Source organism: Haliotis rubra, unplaced genomic scaffold (assembly GCF_003918875.1).
Source record: "Haliotis rubra isolate DU_JTF1 unplaced genomic scaffold, ASM391887v1 Scf1632, whole genome shotgun sequence".
Classification (NCBI taxonomy): Eukaryota; Metazoa; Mollusca; class Gastropoda; order Lepetellida; family Haliotidae; genus Haliotis; species Haliotis rubra.
In genome coordinates, this window is record NW_025765595.1 from 45902 (window position 1) to 62093 (window position 16192).

At 40.9% G+C, this 16192-nt stretch overlaps 1 protein-coding gene across 4 annotated transcripts in view; it reads left to right on the forward strand.

The window, feature by feature from the left end:
• Positions 1-72: 72 nt before the first annotated feature.
• Positions 73-16192, forward strand: part of LOC124271790 (armadillo repeat-containing protein 8-like) — a 33230-nt gene continuing 17110 nt past the window's right edge. For all 4 annotated transcript variants that reach the window (XM_046706941.1, XM_046706942.1, XM_046706943.1 and 1 more), the window contains exons 1-10: positions 73-144; positions 6612-6685; positions 7425-7496; positions 8363-8505; positions 9025-9122; positions 11733-11825; positions 12082-12162; positions 12379-12454; positions 12641-12792; positions 13025-13228. In XM_046706941.1, coding sequence (XP_046562897.1) covers positions 127-144; positions 6612-6685; positions 7425-7496; positions 8363-8505; positions 9025-9122; positions 11733-11825; positions 12082-12162; positions 12379-12454; positions 12641-12792; positions 13025-13228 — 1011 coding nt within the window. In that variant the 5' untranslated portion in view covers positions 73-126. The remainder of the gene's footprint in view (positions 145-6611; positions 6686-7424; positions 7497-8362; positions 8506-9024; positions 9123-11732; positions 11826-12081; positions 12163-12378; positions 12455-12640; positions 12793-13024; positions 13229-16192) is intronic.

Consider the following 16192-nt stretch of genomic DNA (forward strand, 5'->3'; position numbering starts at 1 on the left):
TATGAAATAACATATTTTTATAAGCAAGAAAAAACCAATATTGCTTTTATTTTTGTTTGCGACAATCGCAAATTGGATCTTCCAAAAGGGATCAACAAGAGAGAAGACAGAGCGACAACATCGAAAATGATCCCTTCGAACATGGTAGATATTATCTGATATTTAAAAAAACTACCCATTATGTGTACAGTGGGCGGTCGTTCTGTCTTTCCCTTGCTTAAAATAACTTTAATGACCTGCTACATTTCATTTTCTACCAACAACCTGACAACCGCGAGCAGCTCTATCGATCCCAGGAAGGCCTTGATAAAGTAATGAGCTGTTTACAAACTATCCGATGGAGAAGAATGACGGTCTGCCTTCTCTATGTATCTGTTTTAATAAAAACAGATAGAATTTCCAATTCTACGCCGAGACGAATAACAATGCGTTCATTTTTAAGTTCCAGGACTTATTATATTCAAGCTCTCAGCAGTCAATGTCGTCTAGTTATATGCTGGACTATCACTGAGTCAGCAGTAACGGTGCTATGCTTTCCACAAAATTTGACAACTATGGTATTATATTTGATATGTTTAAGGTTTTGCTGTGGAAATCTTGTCCTAACATTTTGTTTACTGTATCTGAGCTACTAAGAAACAGAAGATTGCGATTGAAAGATTTTTCTAAAGCAGTGCCAAATCAGAAAGCTCTACATTCTAATTCCCTGTAGGCACTGTAATAATATTTTGAAATAAGAGAAACCTGTCTATAGAATGGAGAAACCCACTGTTGACCAAATAGGCCAGTTTATTTCACTGGTGGAATGACATTACCATATTTATCTCACCCCAAAACTATGTCCTCAGCCACCTATTAATAAAAAGCTATATGTGAGAAAAAGACTGATTTTTCAAATTTTAAGTTATGTATTATGATTGTGTATTATGATCAATAATCAAGTGTAATCATAAACCCTTCAACAAAACTCTTGTGTGCAATAGTGGAGCACAATCATAACATTGTGCAAATGAAGGAGGCACCGATTAATACCTCTATGAAGACAATCAAGGATACTAATGTTGAGACACGTATGCAAGTATGTTGTTTATGTAGTGACTATAAAATGGCCATGTCCCATAATGGGATTCGAACCACAGACCTTCTGATCTGAAGTCGGACCCTTGTCCACATGACCAAAGAGGTTAAACCCAGGACCAAGCTGACAAGGTTAGGATGTCATCTTGGGGATGACTCCACGCCCTCATACGTTTACAATGCAGTTTTACGAGTCAGTTGTTTATGTCTTGTTTAACAAACATAACAATAAAAACATACTTTCTAAAGTTTAATTTGATGCTTTATTTTTTATGAATATTGATTAGTCTCCCGAGCATATTGACGATCACTGATGCAAGTGAGATCAACCAATTATTCGTTCAATCGCTCCAATATACATACCTTTGATATGTTTAACATTAATATTCTCAGAAGCAAAAGTTATGGTGACTTGGAACATTTTCATTGGTAATCTTGTGGTAGAGATACAGTGTGTTAAAATTGTTGAAAAATGCAATTGAACAGTTGTGTTTGAATAATCATAATAAGAGATAATCATAATAATATGCGAAATTTGTATAGCACCCTATATGGCTTAACATAAAACCACTCTAAGGCGCTTAACAGTGTTCAAGGGTGAGGGTCTATTGCCGAGGGGTATAAGCATTTTTATGCAGATGGGTTTTGACGCCCTTTTTGAAACAGTTGTATGAATCAGAGTTTCTGATTGTGGCTGGTAGAGTTGCTGCTAACTTGCTAAGCATCTGTCACCATATTTCACTGTTCCTGTTTTTGGTGGGGTAGCCTTATGGTTAAAGTGTCCGCTTGTCACGCTGAAGACCCAGGTTCGATTCCCCACATGGGCACAATGTGTGAAGCCCATTTCTGGTTTCCCCTGCCGTGATATTGCTGGAATTTTGCTAAAAGTGGCGTAAAACCCAACTCACCCTTGTTTTTGGTACTGTGATGAGTGAAGCTGTTTGGGACCGGAGTGATTGTGTCGGTCGGTATGGGGTTGTGAGCTCCTGGAGGTAACACAGAGCTGTGCCATACAGCGCCTTGTATGCATACGTGAGTAACTTGTGCTGACATCGGAGATGCACACACAACCAATGTAAGTCCATCAGAATTGGAGTGATGTGGTCTCGCTACTTGAGGGACCTTGTTATCAGTCGAGCCGCATTGTTCTGTACTCTCTGAAGATGAGACATGACAGACTGGGGCAGTCCACACAGCAGGGCGTTTCTGTAGTCCAGACGAGATTTTACAAGGGATTGCACCAATATTTTTCAGCAGTCCTCTGTTATGTATGGTCTGATGGCTCCAAGGTTCCTGATTTGGTAGAAACAGGATTTACTGATGGCATTTACCTGCTTTTCCATTGAGAGAGTGTTCTCGAAGTGGACTCCAAGATCTTTGACAGAGTCTGCAGCTTGGATTGTGCTGGTTCCAACTTTCAGTTCAATGTCCTGAGTAGCCTGTGAATGACTGTTGGGATTGAAAACCATCATTTCAGTCTTTTCTTTGTTGATCTTCAACATATTGGAGTTGGTCCAGTTGGTGATGTCAGTCATACATGCTTCCAGGGTTTTGGTGGCAGAAATCCAATCAGTGGATCGATGGACGACTTTGTACACCTGCTTGTCATCTGCATAAACATGGTATGGAAGGTCGTGTGCCCGGCATATTTCACTCATAGGCTTGGAATAGAGGCAGTAAAGAACTGGTCCAAGGACTGAACCTTGTGGCACACCGTATTCAAGACACTTGTCAATCGACAAAGCTGGTCCTATTGCTACTTGTTGGGTGAGACCACACACGTAGGATCTGAACCAAGCGAGGACCCTGTCTGATGCTCCATACGTGAAGTGGAGGCTCTTAAACAGTATGTCATGGTCGATGAGGTCGAATGCAGCAGACTGGTCTACAACATCAACAGGATAACACCAAACCAGAAAAATAAAAACCCAAGAAAAAACACCAAACCAGATGCTGCTCAAGTTGTACAACCGTATCTTAATCAGAACAATGTTAATGTGTTACCCTGGCCCACAAGAAGATCGAATCCAGGAACTTTGCCCACAGGAAATTTGCCCACAACAATTTTTACAGGGGAGGAACTTTGCCCACAATATAAATTTTAATATTCACCCACCTTAGTACCCTACTCAGGATGTGTTGTTTATATCATGTTGTATTATTATTGTGGTTAAAGTTCCTCCCCTGTAAAAATTGTTCTGGGCAAAGTTCCTATGGGGAAGGTTCCTTGTGGGCAAAGTTCCTGTGGGCAAAGTTCCGTTAACCCACAAGATCACCTGATTTGTCATATAGTCTATAATGAAATGGAGCAACGTTTATGACATCATCTGAATGCTTGGTTTTGGAATGATCCTTCACTGGACTTTCTTCCAAATCTGCCAACAATGCTTCGGTAACTCAGCAAAATCCTTCCTTGGAATATGGAATGATCTTCTCCTGAGGCTTTCATGGCTTCATTGAGATGAAGGTGCAGGCACTCGTGAACCCCCTCTGTTCTAGCTCTTTTACATATGCCAGGGTTGCTTTTCTTTTGGATGGGAGTGTCTCCGGTGATTTTCAAATTTGAATACTTTGATTCAGTACCCCCCTCATCAAATCCCACAGCAGAATGGACACAGTTGTTTCTGTGCTGGTTAGATAAAAATTCTTACAAACAAAAATGGTCGGGATGTTTATGCAAAATGGAAATCACTGCCTGTTGTTTAATGCATGCTGATTTTGTCTCCAACCATACATGTAATAGAATGAACCATTAAAACATTATACAGATCAGGGCTGTGAAGAAATATTGTCTTTTGCGTGTGTGGCCGCTTGTACCTGTCCTGATGTCTCGTGGTTTTATTGTATAGAGCTAGCCTTCTGTGATACCATGCCATGGTTCATTGTGGACAACTCACTCAGACACATTTATCAATGTCAAGTCATTATGTAAGGGCCTGATCATAGGCCCAGGTTTGGAGCAAAACATTTCTCCAAAACGTTCCCAAATGAAGTCAGTACAGTTGTGACTGACATCATCATTTTACATTGATGACTTGCATGTTACTGATGTAAGAACCATTCTGGAGAAAAGGGGTTTAAGATTCTTATTCTCTTTCATAGAGGCTTGGCCTCCGTCAGGTCTAGCCTTGAAGCACGCACACTTCCTGCAGCAGTTGCAGACACAATTCGGGATTCGAGGCAGGATTCAACAAACATTCAGTACGAGGATAGGTGGGCCCACTATGCGCAGATCCCTTTTCTGCGGATTTAGTCCGAGTTTTGGAGTTTCTGCAGTCTCGTTTGGAAGAAGGTTTGGTGGCTTCGACCATTCATGGCTAGTCCACCGCTATTTCCACCTTTCACACCCCTGTTGATGGTGCTCTTCTGGGGCAGCACCCTCTTATGCAGCGCTTCCTAGCTGGTGTGGATCGGGTTCGACCTGCTCTCAGGCGTACCAGCCCACCTTGGGATTTGTTAATCGTGGCTGTCCGGTCCTACTTCCTCACGTCTATTGGCTATTTCCATTCAGCTGTTAACATGGAAGGCTGTTTTTTGGTGGCGGTGACATCTGGGAGAAGGGTTGGTGATTTACATGTCATGTCTGCAGGCCCGGTGCTGATTGTGTTCCATCCAGATCACGTCAGTATTCGCCTCCCGGATAGTTACCGTCCGAAGATCGATCACGCTTTCCATGTTACAGCTCCTATTGAACTTCCTACTCTAACCCAGCCTTCCACATCGGGGACATCTGCAACGAGCACTCACCCGTTGGACGTCCGTAAGACCCTCAAGGTCTATATCAAACGAACACAAGGGATCTGTACGGGTACCCATCTCTTCTGCTGTTACGGGGGCGGGAAAGCTGGGGCTCCTGCTAGCAAACAGACACTTTCTCGCTGGCTTGTGTCGGTCATCTGTGCTGTATATCAGGCTAAGGGCAAGCCTCCCCCTGAGGGGTTGAAGGGTCACTCGGTCAGGGCAGTTGCCACTTCAAAAGCGTTTGCAGCGGCACTGCCCATCGAAGAGATTTGCTCTGTCACTATTTGCAGCCGGCCTAGCACTTTCATACGGCACTATCAGCTGGATACACTTTCCCGTGATTGGGCACGCTTTAGCCGTACTGTTCTCTCCGGTGGACAGTGTCCTGCCACCCTGACCGAGTGAGTCTTGGTTATTTGGTTTTATAGAGACGCTGTGTTCAATTGTTGTTTAATTGACTTATCCGCTGTTGATTCTTGCCAACTTTCAATTGCTCTCTATAGAGTTTTCACTTAGTGGGCGGGGTTTGTTTACACTCTATACAGTGTGTTGTCATGCGTAACATGTTGAGGTCGGTCCTCAATACGATTTCTCCCTGTCGGGTCACCTCCCATAATGCCTCTCGCGGAAGCTTCGGGGACACGTGACAGGTGAGTGTTATGGCGTGAGTAACTTTTTGTATTTACGTGGTCGCTATTTATATTTGTACTTTGACAGAATTCCCTCCTCTATGGTCTCTGATCTTTGGGAGTCTGTGTTAATGCATATATGTACCCCAAGGACGATCTCTATGAAAAATAATTAGAGGTTTCCAATTCTTTGAAGAGAGTCGTCCTTGGGGTAGGGCCGCCCACCTCCCCACAATTCTGTTCACTGATTTTTTCAGCAGAAGGAATGATGATACAGGCTTAGGTGCTTACCTGGTTGGCTGCGCATGCGTGTCAGGGAGGTAACTCCACGTGGTGGGGGCCGTATAATAAATAAAAAGGCTTTTTTATGTGTTGTACAATTTTTTATTAAAACATTGATACAACTGTCACATGACATTTTCAGCCGCAGAAAATGCATATATGTACCCCAGGGACGACTCTCTTCAAAGAATTGAAAACCTCTACAGGTTTATCTCAATTTTCAGTGCTTCCTATGTCTGGTTATCATTTACCTGGACTGGTAACATTTTTCTGATGTCAGTTGGTTTCTGGGAGAAATGTTTTAAGCAACAGCTGATGAGCTATACAGTCTTTCAGTTAGACAGAAGTGTTCATAATGGTTCACACAGTATAAACCATTTTGTGTAGTGTGTATTTCAAAATGTTAAATAATGGTGGTGTTATTCTTGTTCTGGAATAACCATTGATCAGACACAAAATGTATAGACATCGATGACTTTACTGTCACAGGTTTGACCAAACATCATTGCCTCCTTATTTCTATTATGCCTGATACAATCTGATCATACTATGCCAAAATTATCTCACTGGGTTGTCACATGATTCCAGGCTAAGGCCACTTCAGTAAACAAAAGCACAAATCAGTCTGATAAGAATATGAAAGGTCATAAGCAATAATTTTCAAATAAATCTGACCAGAAATGTAATGTACGCTTGTTTTCTATCGAAATCCTCTTCCTTTCAATGGAAGATATAAACTCCACCAAAACTCTGGTTCTACAGAATTGTGTAGAATTCAGTGTTCAAATTACCAGGAAGTGAAAGAAAGTAAGGATAAATATTATTTTACAAGTGTACTGAAACATTATTGATATTTACAATTTCTAATATTTGATGTTTCAGGAAGTGGATGGAAGTAAAAGTTCAATGGAGATAATATTCTCGGAGGAACACGATCGATGGACCGATGCAGTAAAGTATGTGTCATTTGATGTGTTTGTCTTCTGCCTCAGATTACAATTCTGTTTCAACAGCACTGTCATATAGCTGGAATATTGCTGAGTGCGGCGTAAAACTAAACTCACTTACTTACTCTGTTTCAACAGTAATAGTTAATTTTTAACAAAATATGTCTCATGAAGTAACTAAACTCACTTACTTACTCTGTTTCAACAGTTATAGTTAATTTTTAACAAAATATGTCACATGAAGTAACTAATCTCACTCACTTACTCTGTTTCAACAGTTATAGCTAATTTTTAGCAAAATATGTCTCATGAAGTAGCTAATCTCACTCACTCTGTTTCAACAGTTATAGTTAATTTTTAACAAAATATGTCTCATGAAGTAACAAAGTGTACAATCAATTCATTATTGATTTGTTTCATCATGCTGATAAGAACATTTTCTAACATATGGGGGGTGGCGGGGTAGCCTAGTGGTCATACCCACATAGGTACAATGTGTGAGGCCTATTTCTGGTGTCCCCCGCTGGAATATTGCTAAAAGTGGCGTTAAACCATACTCACTCACTCACTCTAACATATGGCATATATATGATATACCACAGTAACCTATGTGTTAATGTAAAAGGAAGATTTTCACTCAAAAGTACATATGTTGTACTTGATGGAATTCTTACAATACTTAGCACGAGATGTAAATAAATGAACAAAATATACATGTATAATTAATAATATGTCTCAATGTTTTCAGCAATGTCAAGAATCTAGTTATTGGAAACAACAAACAGAAATCAAATGTCATCGGCCATGGAGTTATACCAAGGTGAGTAGGAAACAGTGGAAACTGGTGAGCCTACATGTGCAGACCTATCAATGCTAGTTGTACATATGGTTTATTCTTATGATTCTTATTGGCATATATGGTAGCTTATTATTTCTTCTTATTGCTACACCTGTTATACTAATTAGTCTTGTTGGTACACCTGGTATCATACTAATGGGTCCATTGTTACACCTGGTATGATCCTTATGGGTCTATTCGTACACCTGGTATCATACTAATGGGTCCATTGTTACACCGGGTATCATACTAATGGGTCTATTGTTACACCTGGTATCATACTAATGGGTCTATTGTTACACCTGGTATCATACTAATGGGTCTATTGTTACACCTGGTATCATACTAATGGGTCTATTGTTACACCTGGTATCATACTAATAAGTGTTGATTTTACACCTGGTATCATACTAATGGGTCTATTGTTACACCTGGTATCGTACTGATGGGTCTATTGTTACACCTGGTATCATACTAATGGGTCTATTGTTACACCTGGTATCATACTAATGGGTCTATTGTCACACCTGGTATTATACTAATGAGTGTTGTTGTTCCACCTGGTATCATACTAATGGGTCTATTGTTACACCTGGTATCGTACTGATGGGTCTATTGTTACACCTGGTATCATACTAATGGGTCTACTGTTACACCTGGTATCATACTAATGGGTCTATTGTTACACCTGGTATTATACTAATGAGTGTTGTTCCACCTGGTATCATACTAATGGGTCTATTGTTACACCTGGTATCATACTAATGAGTCCCATTGTTACACCTCGTATTATACCAAGTAGACTTGTTGGTATGCATGGTTTGATTATAAATGGTTTCCTGTTGCAGGCTCCTGCAATGGATGATCAATGAAGCATCTCCAATTGAGCTCCGTACAGAGTGTGCAGTAGTGCTGGGGAGTTTAGCAAAGGGCACTGATGAGAACATTTCAGCTTTGGTGGAGGCTGGGTGTGTCTCTGTTTTGCTGAAAGGTTGTAGCAGAAATACAATACTGTTTATCATGTCTGTCATGTCATATTAACATCTTTAACTGACTTGGGAGCCACTCTAGATTTTCATCAGAAATACCATAAGTTTTATCCAACTAGTTAATCTCTCATCTTAGAATCTCGACCCATGAAGGTCCTGGTTGGAATGAACCTTCAGTAACCCATGCTTGTCGTAAGAAGCGACTAACGGGATCCGGTGGTCAGGCTTGCTGGCTTGGTTGACACATGTCATTGGTTCCCAATCGTGCAGATCGATGCTGATGCTGTTGATCACTGGATTGTCTGGTCCAGACTTGATTATTTACAGACAGCCACCTTATAGCTGGAATATTGCTGAGTGCGGCATAAAACTAAACACACTCACTCACTCACTCTTAGAATCTCATTTTCACTCATCTTGGACGACCTTTCTAGTTGCCGTGACTAACTTTGTGTAACCATGGTTACAGGTCCGACCTGTGTGAGTTTGTCACTTCCATCAGCATGCTTTCTCTGTTACAGGTTTGTCCAACCAGAATCTAAAGTATGTAGAGGCTTGTCTTCGATGCTTGAGAACAATTTTTGTGTGCAATAAAGCTGCCATAGAGCTAGTCTACCAGGTACGTGGAAACAAGACTTTTCATCAATCATAGCCTCTATGGTTTTGAAAACAACAAGCACAAATCCATTTGTGACTAATCTTTGTTCTAAGTTTACAATCAGTGTTGATAGGATTTAATCCAAAATCTGATCTGCTTGTGCCCTCAGGAGGATAAATTTGCAGGGATACAACACAAGTAACTCATGTCCAACTTGCTGTTTTGTGTTGAGTCTGTCTGGTGTTATTTACTGACCTACAGTGTCTAGTACAGTGTCTGGTATGTTGTGTTTCACTATACTGTCTTTAGTGTATGGTATGTTTCACTGACCTATGGTGTCTGGTGTGTAGTGTTGACCTATGGTGTCTGGTATGTAGTGTTGACCTTTAGTGTCTGGTATGTAGTGTTGACCTATAGTGTCTGGTATGTAGTGTTGACCTATGGTGTCTGGTGTGTAGTGTTGACCTATGGTGTCTGGTATGTAGTGTTGACCTATAGTGTCTGGTATGTAGTGTTGACTTATAGTGTCTGGTATGTAGTGTTGACCTATAGCGTCTAGTATGTAGTGTTGACCTATTGTGTCTGGTATGTAGTGTTGACCTATAGCGTCTGGTATGTAGTGTTGACCTATAGTGTCTAGTATGTAGTGTTGACCTATAGTGTCTGGTATGTAGTGTTGACCTATAGTGTCTGGTATGTAGTGTTGACCTATAGTGTCTGGTATGTAGTGTTGACCTATAGTGTCTGGTATGTATTGTTGACCTATAGTGTCTGGTATGTAGTGTTGACCTATAGTGTATAGTATGTAGTGTTGACCTATAGTGTCTGGTATGTAGTGTTGACCTATAGTGTCTGGTATGTAGTGTTGACCTATAGTGTCTGGTATTTAGTGTTGACCTATAGTGTCTAGTATGTATTGTTGACCTATAGTGTCTGGTATGTTTTGTTGACCTATAGTGTCTGGTATGTAGTGTTAACCTATAGTGTCTTCTATGTAGTGTTGACCTATAGTGTCTGGTATGTAGTGTTGACCTATAGTGTCTGGTATGTAGTGTATACCTAGAGTGTCTGGTATGTAGTGTTGACCTATAGTGTCTGGTATGTAGTGTTGACCTATAGTGTCTGGTATGTAGTGCTGACCTATAGTGTCTGGTATGTAGTGTTGACCTATAGTGTCGGGTATGTAGCATTGACCTATGGTGTCTTCTTATTGATGTTTAGGGTCTGGTATGTTTTGTTGACCTATAGTGTATATAGTATCTTGTATGTAGTGTTGACCTATGGTGTCGGGTATGTAGCATTGACCTATGGTGTCTTCTTGTTGATGTATAGGGTCTGGTATGTTTTGTTGACCTATAGTGTCGGGTATGTAGCATTGACCTATGGTGTCTTCTTGTTGATGTATAGGGTCTGGTATGTTTTGTTGACCTATAGTATCTTGTATGTACTGTTGACCTATGGTGTCGGGTATGTAGCATTGACCTATGGTGTCTTCTTGTTGATGTATAGGGTCTGGTATGTTTTGTTGACCTATAGTGTATATAGTATCTTGCATGTAGTGTTGACCTATGGTGTCGGGTATGTAGCATTGACCTATGGTGTCTTCTTGTTGATGTATAGGGTCTGGTATGTTTTGTTGACCTATAGTGTCGGGTATGTAGCATTGACCTATGGTGTCTTCTTGTTGATGTATAGGGTCTGGTATGTTTTGTTGACCTATAGTGTATATAGTATCTTGTATGTACTGTTGACCTATGGTGTCGGGTATGTAGCATTGACCTATGGTGTCTTCTTGTTGACCTATAGTGTCTGGTATGTTTTGTTGACCTATAGTGTATATAGTATCTTGTATGTACTGTTGACCTATGGTGTCGGGTATGTATCATTGACCTATGGTGTCTTCTTGTTGATGTATAGGGTCTGGTATTTTTTGTTGACCTATAGTGGATATAGTATCTTGTATGTAGTGTTGACCTATGGTGTCGGGTATGTAGCATTGACCTATGGTGTCTTCTTGTTGATGTATAGGGTCTGGTATGTTTTGTTGACCTATAGTGTATATAGTATCTTGTATGTACTGTTGACCTATGGTGTCGGGTATGTAGCATTGACCTATGGTGTCTTCTTGTTGACCTATAGTGTCTGGTATGTTTTGTTGACCTATAGTGTATATAGTATCTTGTATGTACTGTTGACCTATGGTGTCGGGTATGTATCATTGACCTATGGTGTCTTCTTGTTGATGTATAGGGTCTGGTATGTTTTGTTGACCTATAGTGGATATAGTATCTTGTATGTAGTGTTGACCTATGGTGTCGGGTATGTAGCATTGACCTATGGTGTCTTCTTGTTGATGTATAGGCTCTGATATGTACTGTTGACCTATGGTGTCGGGAATGTAGCATTGACCTATGGTGTCTTATTGTTGATGTATAGGCTCTGGTATGTACTGTTGACCTATGATGTCGGGAATGTAGCATTGACCTATGGTGTCTTCTTGTTGATGTATAGGGTCTGGTATGTACTGTTGACCTATGGTGTCGGGTATGTAGCATTGACCTATGGTGTCTTATTGTTGATGTATAGGCTCTGGTATGTTTTGTTAACTTTGTATCTGTTTTATTTCAACAGGATGCCACCATAATTCCCCACCTGATCAACATCATCTCCAAGTCTGTCTGTACACAGGAGTGCATCACCACCATCTTTGCTAACTGCTGCAAGGTAATCTTTTGGGGGTGCTCTAGTAACATCTGAATACATGATTACTGTACGAACTGGAGTCTTTATTACACTGATGCTTCCAAGTTAATGTCCCTGTCAATGTCTACACCTATAAGGCACATCCTTCCATACTCTCACACAATGTGTGACATAAGTGTAAACCATTAGCTCTCACCAAGGTTCACTCTCCATCCTCTGATGTCGGGCATCATTACCTCTGCCTCCATAACTGTTGTTATGTCCCTTGTGTTTTCAGAGTACAGTTCATCAGGAGATGCTGTGTAAAAACGGAGCAATAGCAGCTTTGGCCCCTCTCCTCGGCTCAGACATATACAAGGTACATCTTGCATTAGGCTGTTAGGCTGTGTATATTGTCTCGACTCCTATATTGATAAGAAGTTTATGGATTTTTTTATCAGGGGAGATGGGAAGTCCATATATACTTCTTTTGTTTCACCTTGGTTTGATTAATTTTAGTGGCCACTGTTTTTGTTTAAGGTATTATGAGATGTAACAGTGACCCAGGAACTAAGAAAGGATGTTTGTGTTGCAGGTCCAGATGCCAACTCTGAAATGTTTTGCTGTTCTGTGTCACCAGAACGATGCTGTGTCACAGGCTGTTGCTTCAGGTGTGTGAGGGATGCAGTCAGTGCCTCCACTTGTCAATAAACTCATGTTTCACTCAGTTTTCTTAGAATTCTTTATCTTTTGTTCAAACTAGTCCTCCTTTTGTAAACCATTTAGAAATTTATCATCACTGCGATTCAGTTTGACAGTAATGTATGCAGATACAAATCATCAATTATTACCTTCAGCCACCTACAATGGGGACCCAATCCCCAGACTTCTCATCAACCTGCTGGCCAGAGACAAAACATCGGAGATGCAGATGGCGGCTGCCAAGTGTATGACGTACTTGTATCGGGGCAGCGTTATTGAGGCCAGCAACCCTATCATCACACTGAAGGTACACCCTAGTGCTTCATGCAGATGGATGTCATTTTACTAATGTGATGAGGGACTCATTTCTCTATTGGTAGTACACTGGTGTTAATGTATAGTCATTGCCCACATATGGCTGATGAGGGTTTGTCAGGGTGAAGGTCATCTAAGGATTGTGTCACAGTTTGATAATGCCATGACAAATGTAGGTCTTGATGTATATTTGAAATTTGACAAGATGTTTCTTATAATTTCAGACACTTCCAACTTTGGTCCGTATGTGCAAGAAAGATCGTACTTTAGAGGAGAATGTGGAAGGAGCAGAGAACTTGGCGTACCTGATTGAGGTAGACCCGGAGCTCCAGCGGCTGGCATCAATCTCTGATCATGTCATTAAAACACTAGCCGACTACCTCAAGTATGGTGATGTGCAGCAGATCGGCTCTCGCACCCAGAGGAAGGTGAGCACCAGAACATCAGTAAAATGTCCTTGACAGTAGGATGAAAACTTACCTGGTTGGATTCAGATTAGATGTGTGGCAAGTGATATTAGCTTTGATAATGTTAGCTGTGTTCTATGTTGTAGACATGTTGGTCAACCACAGAAACAACAGAGACACCCACTCCCTTTGTCACCTTAATTGTGCTAGGTAGACCGCTTGTGAAAGCATTAGCATAGCACATTGAGGAGTTGATTACCCACATACTGTGAAACCATGCATTAACCCGGTTTTATCAATCATTTGAATGTAAACTATTTTTAAACTTATCCTGTCTCACGTCTTGTACTCTCTCTCTCATGGTCGACAGCAGAATGGAAACGAACTATAAATGAAGTTTTGGCCCTCTCTTGAACCTTTCGCCCGAACACACCCCTACTGCTCCCATTCCTGGACAGCCTGGTAGCCCGAGAAGCATGCAGTACAGTGTACTCTGTCAATACCGGCATCAGTCGGGACCAAATAAAAATGCCGGTTTTGACAGAGTGCCGGTTTAGCTAGGTTCGCTTATGACGCCTGCGCACACGGAAGTTCAGCATTATTAAGATGTTTGAATAAGAAACAAGGCAGTGTCTGAATGCACATTCATGTTGATTCATTCTAATAATAATGTCTGAAAACTCTTATTAAATTTCAACTGATCATATATTATCGGCAGAATTAATATTATAAACTATTTTTCGCAATGTTATTGAAAACAACGATTCTTGTTTATGCTTCGGCAGCGAGTAACATCTCGGCTTTCTCCGCCTCCGTCTTGACGCCCGGACACTATGCTTAATGCAAAATGTATACATGAAGCATTTTGTCTTAGGCCATAACCTAGGGACGATATGCCCAATAAGTTCCATAATTTACACGATAGGTAGCGATGTCTTGCTTAATATGTTCAGAATACATGTAGAATTATTTTACCCAAAACCTTCGCCTAAAAGTTTTCGTTGACGGTATCCATTTCCATAATATGATTGGCTGCTTAGGTCACGGTCTGATTTTGACCAATCACCGACCCTTATAAGCAGACTGTAGTGAAAAGCCGCCGTAAGAAACCAATCTTTATCCAATAAAATCGCTTCTTACAAATGTGAAAATACTCGGCAAGAGTACAGTGATATTGTTGATGTTCAGAGCTTTGAACGATACCGCCATCAAACGATTAGCCTCTATGTAAGTGACACGTGCCACTCACTAATTAACAAGAAACTGATTGGCACTTCCCCGCTTCTGAATAATCTCGAGTCAATACCCGCGAATCAACAAAATGTAAACACTTGCTTGTTTTACAGTCACACTGCCCACTACATGTATTAATTACTCTAGGTAAGTGTTGCACGCACCACTCACTGATTAACTAGATGCTGATTAACACTTCCCGCTTCTGAATAATCTCGGAGTCACAGCTAATTGTGTTGTTACATCATTTGGACCTAATCTCATCAAAGGGTTACGCCGTCTTTCATGTGCCGGTTTTTACAGATTCGTTTTCATAACAACTTTTTCGTTGGGACTGAAAAACAATGCCGATATCCTGAATAGACAGATGCCGATGTTTACAGATGTTTCTAAATGATAATTACGTGCATTTCTGCCGGGACTGAAACTTTGTGCCGATGTAGACAGAGTGCCGGTGTTTACAGAGGCCGGTATTGACAGAGTCCACTGTATGCCCTCTGGTTGATCATGTGACTCCTTTGTTTTGTCATTCTCTTTCTTGTAGCACTGCAGTGCAGACATGCTGTAATTTTAGCTATCAAATATCACCATGGGTAAAGAAGATTCTTTTTCAGAAGAAGTCCTCCTTGGGGTACATATAAGCATTAAAATGTCCATTTTAAATCCTACGACAGTTGTAACTATATTTTTAATAAAATATTTACAAAACAAAAAAAACAACTCGTTTTGTCTTGTGAGACCACCCCTACAGGGCCCCACCGGACCAACACAGCCAAGAGCAGGTAACTCTCGACGTCTACCTCGTACCTCACTTTTCATGCTGTTGTTCTGTTGAATAGACGTGCGTGGTGTTCGTTTCGAAGTTTGCTCTCCCACCGATCACGATGAGTGTATAAGAGTATGGCATCACGGGCGCTAGATTGACGCCATGTTGATATTTTCATTCATCTTTTGTTGTAACTTTGCCGTGGGTTCTCTGTTTTCCAGCCATGTGGCAGGCAAAATGGCGGACCGCACGATCGTGGTTCCTTGCTATATGTTCTTGGTAGCTTGTAGTAGGGAGTTCATATATTATGTTTGCATATTATATGGTAGGCTTGCCTAAATTCTCTTTCTTTTCAGCGAATTTGTGGTAAGTCGTTGTTGAGTAATTTTGATAGTGTTCGTTTCGTATCACTCAACTTTACTCTATCACTAGTATGTACACGCAGGGGTGGCTAGCCTTTTTTCTGCTTTGCATTGTATGTTTAGTATTTAAATGGCTGTAGCTTGTAACATTTATATATCGCCCGTGCGGGTTATTCTTGCTATTACTTGTGTTTATGTGTTTGCTGCTTCACAGTTCCTGCTAGTAACACTGGCGTGGTTCTGTTTGTTGCAGTTTAAGCCCTGTGCGTTGTGCCGTGCACACTACCGCCACAGGATGTGCCTCCGGTGTTTAGCCGAGGACGCTCACGACGATCACGTATGCTCATAATAAACGCCCTTGCGTCAATATTCCTGTTACATTATGTTGTATTATGATACATATTTCATACGTTTACACACAACGTGGCTCATAGGCTGAGGTTGTGTTTTTTTTTGTCTGGGTTTCTGCGCCTCACGCGCATTCTTTCCGACACGCAGATTTTATGTTTTTTCACTAATCTGCTTCAGGCGGGGGATAATATTTGATAAAAGGTTTCTAAGGAAATCCCTTTATAGTTCCCCCGCAAACAATGTTGCTGACTTAAATATGACTCAATTTGCTAC